The sequence below is a fragment of the Erpetoichthys calabaricus genome, chromosome 1, assembly GCF_900747795.2.
Source record: "Erpetoichthys calabaricus chromosome 1, fErpCal1.3, whole genome shotgun sequence".
In the NCBI taxonomy this organism is placed as follows: domain Eukaryota; kingdom Metazoa; phylum Chordata; class Cladistia; order Polypteriformes; family Polypteridae; genus Erpetoichthys; species Erpetoichthys calabaricus.
The window spans coordinates 343,895,116-343,910,247 of NC_041394.2; the positions used below are offsets into that span (position 1 = coordinate 343,895,116).

At 39.2% G+C, this 15,132-nt stretch overlaps 1 protein-coding gene across 3 annotated transcripts in view; it reads right to left on the reverse strand.

Moving 5' to 3' along the window:
• Nucleotides 1-7,554: 7,554 nt before the first annotated feature.
• Nucleotides 7,555-15,132, reverse strand: part of LOC114665071 (zinc finger protein 329-like) — a 75,302-nt gene continuing 67,724 nt past the window's right edge. For all 3 annotated transcript variants that reach the window (XM_051926450.1, XM_051926446.1, XM_051926440.1), the window contains exon 3: nucleotides 7,555-11,385. In XM_051926450.1, the coding sequence (XP_051782410.1) occupies nucleotides 10,502-11,385 (884 nt within the window). In that variant the 3' untranslated portion in view covers nucleotides 7,555-10,501. The remainder of the gene's footprint in view (nucleotides 11,386-15,132) is intronic.

Genomic DNA, 15,132 nt, shown 5'->3' on the forward strand with positions numbered 1-15,132 from the left:
CTATGTGAATTTCCCCTTGGGATTAATAAACCTACCTACCTACCTACCTACCTACCTACCTACCTACCTAATAAAAGCACATGCCATATTTATTTTTAATTAAAGCTTAGCGTTGAGCCACCAAGTATAAACTAGCATGCCAGCCAAGGAAGGGGAAGTGATAAGAAAAAGCCCAAATATGGACGAAGGAACTTCTGCCCAGCCAAAGCCAATAGAAATGAGCAAAACAGAAAGTAAAATGAACAGTGAAAAATACTGGGGAGCCTGCTACAGGGAAAGTCAGGAGATAATAATGGTTCCCATGAGAACTCGAGGTATCGGCTGGGCAGGTGCAGAGGGGAGTCAGAGAAAAGAGCAAATGAGCTAATCTGAGCGAGGTCGGAATGATAAGAAATCTATATATATATATATATATAAAGGAGAGTTGAGATCCGTGTGACTGTGTTTGTGGAGGGACGGAGAGTTAAGGCGGGTGTTGGAGTCACGTGATCATCTCCCCTCCCATTCACCTCATTTCATTCACTTCATTTCGCTCCGAGCTGAGCTCCGCAGCTGACACGGTCTTGCTGTCCTTTCTCCTTTACTGTTTAGTAGACGCGGTACTTACTGAATAGTATTTTTTCTTATAGTGTTTCTTAGTGTTTAGTTGACGCGGTGTGCCGGTGTTCCCAGCGGTGTTGCGGTTTAGTGTTACTTTCTACTTCGTTTTTGTACTTTAGTGTTTAATAATAAATAATAATAATTAATTACAGCGCTTTTCTCAGTACTCAAAGCATTAAAATAGTGAGTGATACTTAGCTGATAGCAGTGTAGAAGCAGCACAGCACAGCACAACGCAGCCAGTAAGACAGGCGCGTGTGGTAGCGTAGGTGAGCGGCGATAGCAAGCAGCAGAAAGCACAACAGCAGGAGGAGGAAGCAGGATTTGGATGTTCCAATACACAGCTATAAACAGTAACGCTTGGTAATTTCAGGCGTGATCGCCCCGGAGTCATAAGCCATAAACCACGTTAGTATGAACATCAGATCAGTTCCCGGTCGTAGAGTACTGTAAGATGAAACGGGAGCAGATCAGCATAGTGAATATAATCACGGAGACAGATCATCCCGAGGTGCTAGATCGCCAGGTACAAAGAAATGTTCATAGGTCTCGTCCCGTGATCCACAGACTCAGCTGTTCTCAGTAAAGTGGAGTCCATAAAATCTGTAAATTTTAAGCCAAATCCATGCAATTCAAGTCAGCTGTATCCACAAACTATATGTACAATAAACGAAATAAAACAAGCAAAAGAAAATGCAGAATTAAGGCAAATTTTGCGAAAAGTTTTGTTAACAGGGAGGAGCGGCAACAACAAGCGTGCGCCAGCGTCCCCTCACCTGCTACAATAAAGCAGTTATAATAAAGAAGTTTAGTAGACTTTTACTTTATCTCATTTAGTGATCTTCTCGGCAGTGTTGCCGTTGTCACAGGTGACTGGGTGTGGTCGGCATTCGGCTGCCTATAAAAGGGTCAGCCTCCCGACAATCAAGGCTGGAGTCGGGTGAGGAGGTGGACGAGGTCGGAGAAGGAGGTGGGCGAAGAGAGGTCCTGTGTGAATAGTGTGCGGTGAAGAGAAGAGGCTAGTGAAGGAGCCTGGACATTGAGAGACTGTGGGGGGTGTTTGGTGGCGGTGCACTTAATGACTGTAAATACTAGGAATAAACGTGTGGTGATGACTAAACCCGTGTCCTCCTGTCTGTGTCCGGGCTGTACCCTTTCACACCGTTTTTTAGTGTTAGTGTCTACTTAGTGTTTGTGTTTAGTGTTATGGAAGGAGTGATCTTACCACTGTCAGATTTTACAATGAATGAGTTGGTAAATAATGATTATTTATCAACAGATCACATGAGCAAATTCAATGAAATTTTAGCTGCGCATACGATTTTCCAACCTCAAGAGGTTTTGCTAATGTGGACTCCTGACATACCTATAATGCCCATTCCACAAAATGCAAAACATATTCAAATATTACCTTCTGCAGCTACTGAACGAGTGACTCACTGGATGTGTACCTATTATGATGGTGCTGTAATTCATGTCTATGACAGTTTAAACGCTGATAAAAAATTCAACCTCACCGAAGAGCAGCTTCGTTTCCTTCATGCTTTGTTTCCTTACAAACCTCCCATAGTTTATGAAGACGCACAGCAACAATTAAATCATACAGATTCTGGTGTATTCTCAATTGCATTTGTTGTGTGTATTTCTTTAGGTATTGACCCAAGTGATCAAGTTTTTACTATTTCTTCAATGCGAAATCACTTACAAATAATTTTTGTTACTCGACAATTGCTTCCATTCCCTGTCGAAAGTAGCCGACGGGCGACACCAGTTACAAGTATTCAGTGCGTTCAAAGACCTGTACGAAGTACGGCCACTGACACAGTCACTCATAAAAGGGGAGATGACTCGGTGCAGGAAATGGGTATTGAAACTACCTTGGAAGACATGCAATCAACGAGGCGATTAAACGGATCTCTAGAGACGTCTTCTAGGTTGGAAAAAAAGCACTTGGCTGCCAAAACCATATATATACACATATATATATATATATATATATATACACACATCTATATAAATAAAAATGTAAATGTTCGTTTGTTCAAAACCTTAAATCTCCGAAAGTTCTTCATCGATTGCTTTGAAATTTTGACACAACATTGCATTCAAATACGCGCGTGTTTTTATATACTTATTATATAGATGTCACACCTGTGACATTTTGATGCCAAAAGTAAGGCATCTAAAAATAAAACAGGTTACTGCATATGAGACAACCATCATGGTACACACACAGCGCCTGCAAAGTGCTCTTCTGCCTCCCTGGCAAACAGGTCCCTGCCAAGCAACTCTCTATAAAATGTTTAATGTTCTTTTGCATAGAAACGGACAAACAGGGGAAGGTCGGGGGGTTTAAGAACTGCTGTTACTCTGTATTGTAAAGCACACTTTTGCCTACTTAACTTGCGCCCACAAAATACCTGCACTTTGTCAGTGATGACATAACAACACCAGCCAGTAATTCACATCACAGCTCAAGTGAGACGTCCGTACAGCGTGTTAGCATTCGTGTGTTCAATTTACAAGCAGGAATGAAACTAGCAGGCTTCCTTCTTTAGTGTTTGTGTATCAGTTATTTGGAAAACTGCATTACTGGCCATTTTATTTTCAGATCATTTTTGTTTAGCAGGTGAATTGAGTTTCCCAATGACTTTGAGAAAGTTCGTCCTCAATGATTAAGTTTTGGTTTTGTGTTATCTCCTCCTGCTTAGTGTTTTGTTTTGTTCTTGTACTGTACTTTGCATATTGCCGCTTTAAGAAAAAGCATTTTACATTGTTAAGCTTATAATGTTTCCCACATTGTTTGCAGCAGCTATAAAACTTAAGTGACTATAGAGTTTACGAATTATAACACAATTTTTCTAAAAGATGAGCTCATGTCTGTATGAGGTTTATCTTTTGTTATATATTCTCATTCTCATCTTTAAACACGGTATGTGGCAGCATTTGAGATACGCCATTTCTTCCAAATATTTTACTACATGGCCTGTTCTCATTAAAGTTGTGATGTTCTCATTAAGGCAGCTAAAAAAAATCCTATATATAAGGCAACGTATAACTGCCCGTGAGTGAATATCGTTTCTTTCTTTCTTTCTGCAAGAAATGTGTCTGTCAATAGCATTCATACAAATGAGAAATGATTTCCATCCATCCATCCATTATCCAACTATATCCTAACGACACTATATCCTAACTACAGGATCATGGCGGTCTGGGGCTGATCCCAACCAACGCAGGGCGCAAGGCAGGAAACAAACCCCAGGCAGGGCACCAGCTCACCGCAGAGAAATGATTTCTCTTGCGGGATTTCACTTTCACCAAACAACAAATCGCTTAATTCTCACAGATAGACCTCTTCATTGGGAAGAAACACTACTTTTTTTTTCCCTGGTGGCAACAAGAATTATATGATCTACAAGTCTCCAACTTAAAGTTTAAATCCAAACAATATAATTAATATCTTTTCGCTATTCCGTAATTTCACCGAGTAATAATTTCTGTTTGTTTACGCTAATGAGATCTTTACTATCCTTTTTTTGAGACTTTCAAATTTTCATACTCCCATTATCTCTGACCTGCTCAGCATGTGTACCGTGCCAACTTTTTGCATTCTTTACGACATTCTACTTTGTCATCTACTCTTTGTCTTTTATTTCCAGCCCCGGGCCTGGTTGAATCTCTTGGCACAAAGTCTCGTCTTGTGGGACGTGAGTTCTTGATATTTTTTAGTTTAGAATTTAAAAATGAAATAAGAATCTGAAAATCTAATAAGCATCACATTAAAGTTTGATAAATTCTGAAAAGAATGATACCAAACATATATATGTAGGTTTTAAAATAAGCCCGATTTAAAGCGTAACTAAAAAGTCACATAAAATCATTACACTTTTAGGCTTAGGATTTTATATGTAGAGTAGATTTATTATCACACTGTTACTTTCTTCCTACTTCCAGTATCATGTTTACATCTGTTCTTTCTATTAAGATCCTGTCACAACCTGCTACTTTTTTTTTTGTCCCTTTAGATATCATTATCATATCATATCAATGTATACTGGTCGGTGGTGCACTGCCTTCATTTGCACCACTGTCTGTCTTTGCATTGTCGTGCAGTGTTTGTAGATGCTTGCACACATGCACTTTACCTTAAAATGAGTAGTTTGTCTGTGGTCTTGTGTTCCATACAGTCCTGGAGGAACATTGTTGTGTTTCACTGTGCACTCTGCTAAATGCATATGGTTGAAATGACAATTAAAAAGCTACTACTACTATTACTACTATTGCTACTACTGCTGCTGCTGCTGGTTGCATTGTGCTTTTATTCTATTTATTTTATTTTATGTTTTATTGTAAAACACTACAGCATTTCCTGCGGTGGGTTGGCACCCTGCCCAGGATTGGTTCCTGCCTTGTGCCCTGTGTTGGCTGGGATTGGCTCCAGCAGACCCCCGTGACCCTGTGTTCGGATTCAGCGGGTTGGAAAATGGATGAATGGACTACAGCATTTCTGATATTGTTTTAAATGTGCTCTATAAATAAATTGACTGACATATTTGGATCTGAATTTAATAATGCACTGTTTAGTTTCCAGTAAGCTGTATTAGTTTTCTTTTTATTACTTGCTTTATTTAAAGTCAGTGGTATAGTACAATGATTTGATAAGGGAGAAGGTGCAATTCTCTGAATTCTCGATGTATGGAATCAAACAATCTGAGATTAAAGCACAAGTGAATCCCACTGTGGCCCCTGATTGTCTCTCATCCACTTCACTTTACTCGCTGAATCACATTTTTTACTTCAAAGCCCCCAGACACACTGCCGGCTCCCGTTCACTCCCTTCTGTTGTGTCCTCCTCGAGTCGCTGAACTCAAAGAGACGGCCATGCCACACGCACAGCACTTTGATTTCTGCCTTTCTTTCGCCTTTAATCAGTCTGTTCAGTTCAAATTATAAAATTAAATATATAAAAAAATTTTTTAAGTAAAATGATTGTATTGGGGTGGCACGATGGCGCAGTGGTAGCGCTGCTGCCTCGCAGTTAGGAGACCCGGGTTCGCTTCCCGGGTCCACCCTGCGTGGAGTTTGCATGTTCTCCCCGTGTCTGCGTGGGTTTCCTCCGGGCGCTCCGGTTTCCTCCCACAGTCCAAAGACATGCAGGTTAGGTGGATTGGCGATTCTAAATTGGCCCTAGTGTGTGCTTGGTGTGAGGGTGTGTTTGTGTGTGTCCTGCGGTGGGTTGGCACCATGCCCGGGATTGGTTCCTGCCTTGTGTGCTGTGTTGGCTGGAATTGGCTCCAGCAGACCCCCGTGACCCTGTGTTAGGATTCAGCGGGTTGGGAAATGGATGGATGGATAATTTTATTTACTTTAGTTATAAAGGCACTGGAAAGCCTTTAAAAATTTTTTTTTTAATTTTATTGTAATCATTCCATACAAATAGATAAATTTTTACAAAAAATAGGATTGAAAACAAATCAACCCCCACTCCTGAGAAATTTTCTTTACATACAATTTTCATGGTTATATGCAACTAAATAAAATTGTGGGGCGCACATAAATTGATTTAAACAATTTTTGAAACTTATTTAGCATGCTGGGGAATTAGAATGTTGTTTTTTTTTATATTTTATAAAGAAAGTAGCTATTAAATTAATTGATTGAATGAATTCATTTATGTGTGTTCCACGATTTTATTTAGTCGCATATAACCATGAAAAATGTGGTTATATAAATTTTTTTTTTGCTTTTTAGTGCATTTATAACTAATGTGTGAGCAGTTGATTTTACTGTTTTTAACTCTGTTTAGTTGTGTTTACTATGTTTTAATTAGTTTCATTTATTGTATTTTATTTACTTATTAATTTGTTTTTGTTTAAAATTTATTTTAGCCTATGTTCAGCACTTTGGTCAGCGGCTGTTGTATGTAAAGTACTTTATAAATAAAGTTGACTTGACTTGACTTGATAATGATTGAAGATTTGTGCTTAGAAATCACGAACAAAATTCTCAATCAATTAGGAATGCCATCACCGAATCAATCTGCTGCTGCTTCATTCGATGTAGAATTGCGTCGTGAACAAAATTACAACACGGGTGATCTTTTGTCATATGTGCAATCAAATATTCCTAAGCTAACGCTTCACCAAAAAGGCATTTACGATCAAATAATGCAAACTGTCAATAACGGGGTTGGAGAAATCTGGAAATTGGGAATGGAAAGGTGCCGGTTGATCTGACCTCAGGACGAATTTCATTGCCTCATAACTTCTGCAGTTTAGTGACGTCAAAAGAAGAATTGGTTGAAAAAGTATTTCCCAATATTCAAACCAATTATAAGAATCATGATTGGCTGAGTGAACGAGCTATTCTTGCGGCCAAAGACAAAGACGTCTACGAACTTAACTATTATTCAGGCTAACATTCTGCACAGACAATGGAACAACAAAAAATATTGTATACCCACAAGCATTGTGAAATTAAGCATATTAGAAATGTGCGCTTTCTCTTTTCTTTCTTTTCCATTTAACCAGATTGAGCCACATCAACGCGTGGCCGGGTACATATATATATATATATATATATATATATATACACACATACACATATACAGTATACATACACATATACATCTATACTAATAAAACGCAAAGCCCTCACTAACTCACTCATCACTAACTCTCCAACTTTCCGTGTAGGTAGAAGGCTGAAATTTGGCAGGCTCATTCCTTACAGCATACTTACAAAAGTTAAGCAGGTTGCACTGCTTAACATAACTACACGTAACGGTCATAATGGTCGACAACGTCTGCCATGTTAAACTTTCTTATTTATGGCCCCATCTTCATGAAATTTGGTAGGCGGCTTCCCTGCACTAACTGAAACCAATGTACGTACTTATTTCGGTGGTATGACACCACTGTCGGCCGCCATATTGAACTTTCCAACGGTCTTTGTTACTTAATGGGCCCATCTTCAAGAAATTTGTTACGCGGGTTCCCAACGCTAACTGAATCCTACTTACGTACATATATACGTCCATAGCCTGCAGCTCAGTCCACACTCTGCATCCTCCAGGCACTCCTGAGCATAATCTAATTTTGAAGGTTGGGGCACCAATAATGTTACTGAGAAACTTACAGCCACCAAAAGAACCTAATTGAGGCAACTATTTTTACTGGCGGTGGCTCAGGGGAGAGAGTTTTTATTCCTCGCATCCCCGTTATACCCTCTGATCTCCCATTTCAATTCAAACACCTCCAATTTCCAGTAAGGCTCTGCTTCACAATGACAATTAATAAGTCTCAGGGACAGACCCTACAAATGGTTGGCATTTTTTTGAGGCAAGATTGCTTTTCACATGGCCAACTATACATTGCATGCTCAAGAGTAAGCTCAGCGCACAGCTTGGTCATATTACAACCGGAGGGGCAAACTGACAACGTGGTATACAAAGAGATCCTTAACAAATAATTACTGGTACATTTTCCCTCAGTTTATTATTTAAAATTTTAAAGCAGTACTTCGCCGCTGCAAAGCGTAGGTATTTTGCTAGTAGTTGATAAATCCCGCATCATGAATGCAAATCTAAAAAACAAAGAGAAATGACACAGAACCAGTAGCACTGCTTTCACACTGGATGCCACCATTTTGTAAAACTGAGCAGAAAAGTGCGTATGCAAGGTGGTAGTCTGCCATTAAAATGTGCACGGCTTTACGCCAAGTTTAGTTTTTATACATTTTGACGTGAGTGTGAAAATGGGCATGCAGAACAGTTTTGTGCATATGCACCATTTATACATGAGGCACCAGGACTTTATAAGATTAAGTGCAGTAGCTGATGTGTATGCAGTAATTTTCTTGCTTTACATGTATGCTGTGCAGATTATTATTATTAATAACTTTTATTTGATTTTATACACTTTAATTCTCGAGGGGAAATTGTCTTTTCACATGACCTTATTATAGACATCATTTTGTGCCAGGTGTAGGATTTCAAGGCTTTATGGCAGGACATCAACTCTGAGTTGGTTTGCAGCTTGAATTAAAACAAATTAATTAAACTCTGAGGATCTATTTCATTCATCATTTGTACTCCTTAACAGCAGTGTGCCTTAGTGCCTTTCCTGGGGTTTATTTCTCTAGATGTTCTTGGTGTGCTTACTATCAAAACAGGAGTGAACATCACCCCTGAGTCAGGATAATCTAGTTGTATTGCTTTTTTTCTAACCCCCATAGATTTCCAGTAAGGGATCAATGTTAATCTTTGTTCCTAATAAGGCTTTTTTTGTAATTCATAATGCTTTATGGTAATATCCATTCTGTAATGTGATCATCTGTGGTACTGGCATTTTTGGCATATTGCTCAGTGCATATTTATTGTATCTTGTGTATATACACCTTCTGCCATCAGCACCTCACAGCCAGCAAACAGCTGAGTAACTATTTCCATCTCTGTTTGGCAGATTCAACACCTACTGTACCTCCTTATGTGTAGGCCGCGGTCTTGTTCAGCCATTGTTAGGCACTTACCTCTTAATTTTAACTTGCTTCATAGAAGCCATCCATGGGAAAGCTCTTGGTCTATGTGGGGCTGAAGCAAGCAAGTCTGCATATATTCCATTATATATGTGGTCTTTCCAATTGCACTTCCTCATTTGTATTCTTGATTTTGCTGTCTACACAGGTGCACTGCTGCTGTTTGCACATTAGATGGCCACATCTCTGTCATGTCTTTATTTCTTCTGAACACGATCAGCACAAGCAGCAGGGATCCTGCTATCACATCCCCCCGGCAATGCAGCTGAAGTTGTCCCACCTCAAGTCTCTTTATCTGGGTGTGAGGTGCCTGGAATTGGATAGGGTATATTATTATTTGCAATATATACAATTGACATGTGTTTTGTGTCTGCAGCAATCTTTGTAAATGTAAGATGACAGGAAATGCAAGGCAAGAAATGCTGTACACATACCTAAAACAGAAACTTTTTCCATGTTATACTAATAATGACATGAAGTGCATAATATGTGAAGACTTTAGTCCAAATATCAAATAAATACATACGGTTTTATTCAAGAATATAACATTTTCTACACCTTCCTTTGCTCCCAAATATTTGTAGGCTTCTTCTGGGTTCAGATCTTTAGTGACACACTCCTCGTGCAGTATGATGTTTTTGTTTTGTCCGATTTTTCCATTGATGAAGGTAGCCTTTGTGTTTACATATCCAGTCTGAATGTCATTTTAATGTCGTAGGATTTATTTTTTTTACCAGGTGAAGCTGTTCCCCTAATTGCCTGTTGCTGTGGCTGAATATCTTCAAATTATCAACAAACAGAAGGTGTGTGACAGTCTCTGGGTTTGGCTCATTCAGGGTGCTGATATTGACGTAGGTTAAGGGGGAGTAGTTTTATGGTTTGTAGTTTGGTCCAATTTTGAAATTTGGAGTTCCAGTAGTGAGGCAGTGTGGTGTCACCTGCGGGTGCTGCATTAACACATTTTTACATTTGGCTGTATCCTGGTGCAGTGTAGTCAGATGTTTGAACCTGAAGTTTGTTATGGCATCAGAGCCTGTTGTCATCTTCCAGTTGACAGCAGATTTAAGGGTGCTTTCAATGTCCTTAGAAGTTACCTCAGGCCATTCCATTCCCTTAATTTATTTGTTTTCAATGTGTTTCTGGATTTGTTGGATGGTTAGCCAGTCTGTTCTTTGATTGTGCTCTTGGGGATCCCAGTCTGTTCTTTGATTGTGCTCTTGGGGATCCACATATATGTTTCTCCAGAATGTTTAAATTTCTTTTTTCTCTGGTGGTGTACAGTGGTTACTTTCATGGTGCTTTTGCCTAACATTCTATAAAACTATTTTGGATTTTCCCTGAATAATCTGGTTTGCACCATTCCCTATCATTTTTGTTGGCATATTCTTAGTTTCTGAGCACATACCAGTGTAACACATATGTGGGTTTGAAGAGCACTCTTTAGTGAAAATCTTTTGCCACATGTAGAACACCCATATGGTTTCTCTCCTGTGTGAACTCTTGTGTGTATTTGAAGATAGCTACTGGAGGTGAATGCTTTGCCACATTCAGAACAACCATATGGCTTCTCTCCAGTGTGGGTTCTAGTGTGTGTCTGAAGAGCACTCTTTTGTGAAAATCGTTTGCCACATTCAGTACACTCATATGGCTTCTCTCCTGTGTGAATTCTTTTGTGTATTTGAAGATATTTACTGGAGGTGAATGCTTTGCCACAGTCAGAACAGCAATATGGCTTCTCTCCAGTGTGAATTCTTTTGTGTATTTGAAGATATTTACTGGAGGTGAATGCTTTGCCACATTCAGAACAGCAATACCGCTTATCTCCAGTGTGAATTCCTTTGTGTATTTGAAGATATTTACTGGAGATGAATGCTTTGCCACATTCAGAACAGCAATATCGCTTCTCTCCAGTGTGATTTCTTGTATGGATCTGGAGATTTCTCATTCGACTGTATTGTTTGCCACATTCAGAACACTTATACTTTTGTTGTATTTGATTCAGTTTACCATCTCTAGATTTAAATGTGCTCTGCTGTTGGTGGACTGTGACCGACTCTGAAATGTGCTTCTGAAGTTGACTGGCAAGTGCACCTGCTGGTGCCAACTTCATCACTGGTACAGAATCATCCTGCACATCTAATCCAGATGTTATTTTTGTGATGTTTTCATCATCTGCAGTCTGCTGAGCTCTGCGATGAAGAGAATTCTGAACTAATGATGAAAAGTCAAAGCTGTCATTGATTGGTAAAGCTGCAGAAAGAAAACACATGGAAATAAATGATGAGCTTTTAAAAAGTACTGAAAGAGAAAGTTGTTTGGTGTCAAAATTATTATTATACTTCATATTATTCATTCTGATGTGATTGCAACACTAGGTACAAAAGAAACAAAACACTGAAAACATTGAGTCATAAGTAATAAAGAAAATTGAAAAAAAACTGTTGCAGCTGTTAACTGCCTTTCTTTATTATATTTAAATAAGACTTACATCAAAAGCATTACCAAATTACTTCAATTGTCTGTGAAAAACATGACCAGGCAGAAGAACAAAGTAATATGTGAATGGTGTCGTAGCCATTTGAAGCTGATTATTAAAATGTTTAGAATAAATCTCAGCAGAGTATTCCATTCTCACAATGTCCAGCAAAACCCTAGCCACAAGGGCTGTTAGCACTGCTTCCGGACAGCCCAGAGACTTGGGTATGTGGCCTGCATGTTCTTTCAATGTTCTTCCTACTTATCCTTTTTCACCTTAAATCCACTCATTTCTAAAGTTGAGGTGTTGCTGTTTCAATTTAGAAAATCCTGGCAGTGGAGAGGGTATCCCGATATAGTGGATATTATTTTGATAGGACTGGTGAGCTATGTTGGGCTGAATAGCCTGTTCTTGTCTAGACTGTTCTTTTGTTCTAATGATTTTTTTGGGACACACCTGATTTGAGAACCTACATGTCTTACTAGCTGTTATCATGAATGGGAAAGACATGAAGAATTAGACGAGTTTATGTGAATGAAAGAAGTCTGCAGACATGGAGGAAAAGTGCCTCACCACAATTTACACGCCCAAAACACCCCCCTATTTTACTGTACAAGATGAAGCCCATCTATTGTGGAATTTGTTCAATTACTCAGACACTTGGTGTGGTTATTTTGGAAATGTTACAACAGGCTTGTTATGACTAGTAAAATGTATATTGTGGACTGTGCAAAGCTTCTGTAGTAGGGATGGCTGGGTTCTCCCTAATGTTATGAGCAGTATTCAATAATTATATAAAGATGATTTAAAGTTAATTTAACATTGGTACAAATCATAATGATGTTTACTGCACCCTAAAACTAGAACGGTGTCACCATAAAATGGATTAAAATAAATGTCTACCAGTAAGCACCATCCTCAATCATTCTTTTTCTTCCATATCCTAAACAGTGTCTGGGCATGTGTTAAAAAGTAATGTTTCATTTGTTTTCATTGAGCGCTTTGAGTAGTGAGAAAAGCGCTATATAAATGTAAAGAATTATTATTATTATTATTATTATTGTTGCTTATCTCTATTACACTTAGTAATGACAGGCATGGGTAGAGCAGCATTGGCTTTTTTTACAAATGTATGGCTTTACTTTGATAACAATTTTGTGTCATCAGTTAATTTTAGAGTTATTGTCAAGTCCACTCAGTGCAACCTAATTCCGGTCTTCACATTTGACCAACATGGCTGCCACTGTCCTAGTCCAGTGGCACATGTTACACTCCACAACTTTCGTAAAATATAACAGCATTAAATAGAACAGGTAGCAATGAGCAAAGCAGAGGAGTTTCCTTACACATACAGCTTTACAAAATCAGTGATTATATTTGTTTCATGTGTGATTTTCAAGCTCTTTAAAGAGAGTTTTGTTTAGAGAAATGGCAGTCTGACAGATCAGAAACAATCTTAGGCAGATGTGGATATGTCAGAGACAACTATCAGCTGTGAGCTGCGGAGCTGATCGCACCTCCAGAGAATACAGACACCCCTGGGAAAACCCCTGAAAAACATTGACAGACTACCTTCATTCCTCCTTACCTTTCTGGCGGCTCTGTTGCGTAATACAGTGGTGTGAAAAACTATTTGCCCCCTTCCTGATTTCTTATTCTTTTGCATGTTTGTCACACAAAATGTTTCTGATCATCAAACACATTTAACCATTAGTCAAATATAACACAAGTAAACACAAAATGCAGTTTTTAAATGATGGTGTTTATTATTTAGGGAGAAAAAAAATCCAAACCTACATGGCCCTGTGTGAAAAAGTAATTGCCCCCTTGTTAAAAAATAACCTAACTGTGGTGTATCACACCTGAGTTCAATTTCCGTAGTCACCCCCAGGCCTGATTACTGCCACACCTGTTTCAATCAAGAAATCACTTAAATAGGAGCTGCCTGACACAGAGAAGTAGACCAAAAGCACCTCAAAAGCTAGACATCATGCCAAGATCCAAAGAAATTCAGGAACAAATGAGAACAGAAGTAATTGAGATCTATCAGTCTGGTAAAGGTTATAAAGCCATTTCTAAAGCTTTGGGACTCCAGCGAACCACAGTGAGAGCCATTATCCACAAATGGCAAAAACATGGAACAGTGGTGAACCTTCCCAGGAGTGGCTGGCCGACCAAAATTAGCCCAAGAGCGCAGAGACGACTCATACGAGAGGTCACAAAAGACCCCAGGACAACGTCTAAAGAACTGCAGGCCTCACTTGCCTCAATTAAGGTCAGTGTTCACGACTCCACCAGAAGAAAGAGACTGGGCAAAAACGGCCTGCATGGCAGATTTCCAAGACGCAAACCACTGTTAAGCAAAAAGAACATTAGGGCTCGTCTCAATTTTGCTAAGAAACATCTCAATGATTGCCAAGACTTTTGGGAAAATACCTTGTGGACTGATGAGTCAAAAGTTGAACTTTTTGGAAGGCAAATGTCCCGTTACATCTGGCGTAAAAGGAACACAGCATTTCAGAAAAAGAACATCATACCAACAGTAAAATATGGTGGTGGTAGTGTGATGGTCTGGGGTTGTTTTGCTGCTTCAGGACCTGGAAGGCTTGCTGTGATAGATGGAACCATGAATTCTACTGTCTACCAAAAAATCCTGAAGGAGAATGTCCGGCCATCTGTTCGTCAACTCAAGCTGAAGCGATCTTGGGTGCTGCAACAGGACAATGACCCAAAACACACCAGCAAATCCACCTCTGAATGGCTGAAGAAAAACAAAATGAAGACTTTGGAGTGGCCTAGTCAAAGTCCTGACCTGAATCCAATTGAGATGCTATGGTATGACCTTAAAAAGGCGGTTCATGCTAGAAAACCCTCAAATAAAGCTGAATTACAACAATTTTGCAAAGATGAGTGGGCCAAAATTCCTCCAGAGCGCTGTAAAAGACTCATTGCAAGTTATCGCAAACGCTTGATTGCAGTTATTGCTGCTAAGGGCGGCCCAACCAGTTATTAGGTTCAGGGGGCAATTACTTTTTCACACAGGGCCATGTAGGTTTGGATTTTTTTTTCTCCCTAAATAATAAAAACCACCATTTACAAACTGCATTTTGTGTTTACTTGTGTTATATTTGACTAATGGTTAAATGTGTTTGATGATCAGAAACATTTTGTGTGACAAACATGCAAAAGAATAAGAAATCAGGAAGGGGGCAAATAGTTTTTCACACCACTGTATGCCTCTCGCGTGGTACTCCGCTTACTTAAAAAGCCCGTACGGGCTTCTTTTAGTTTGTTAAATTGATTGTTTGCTTCTCCTTCTCTCTCTCTCAGACTTCTCCTGCTCCTGGCACATATTCCTCCGAAGAAAAAGATCCCCGTGCTTACTTTTAATTGACAAACAGAGATGTCAACTCTTTCCTATCAAGGAACACGTTTGAAACCCTTTAAAAAGAGACAAATGTGTGTTTGCAGTGTTTGAATAAAATTCCAGTCTCTTCAACCTCCTCTGTTTTCTGTGCAAT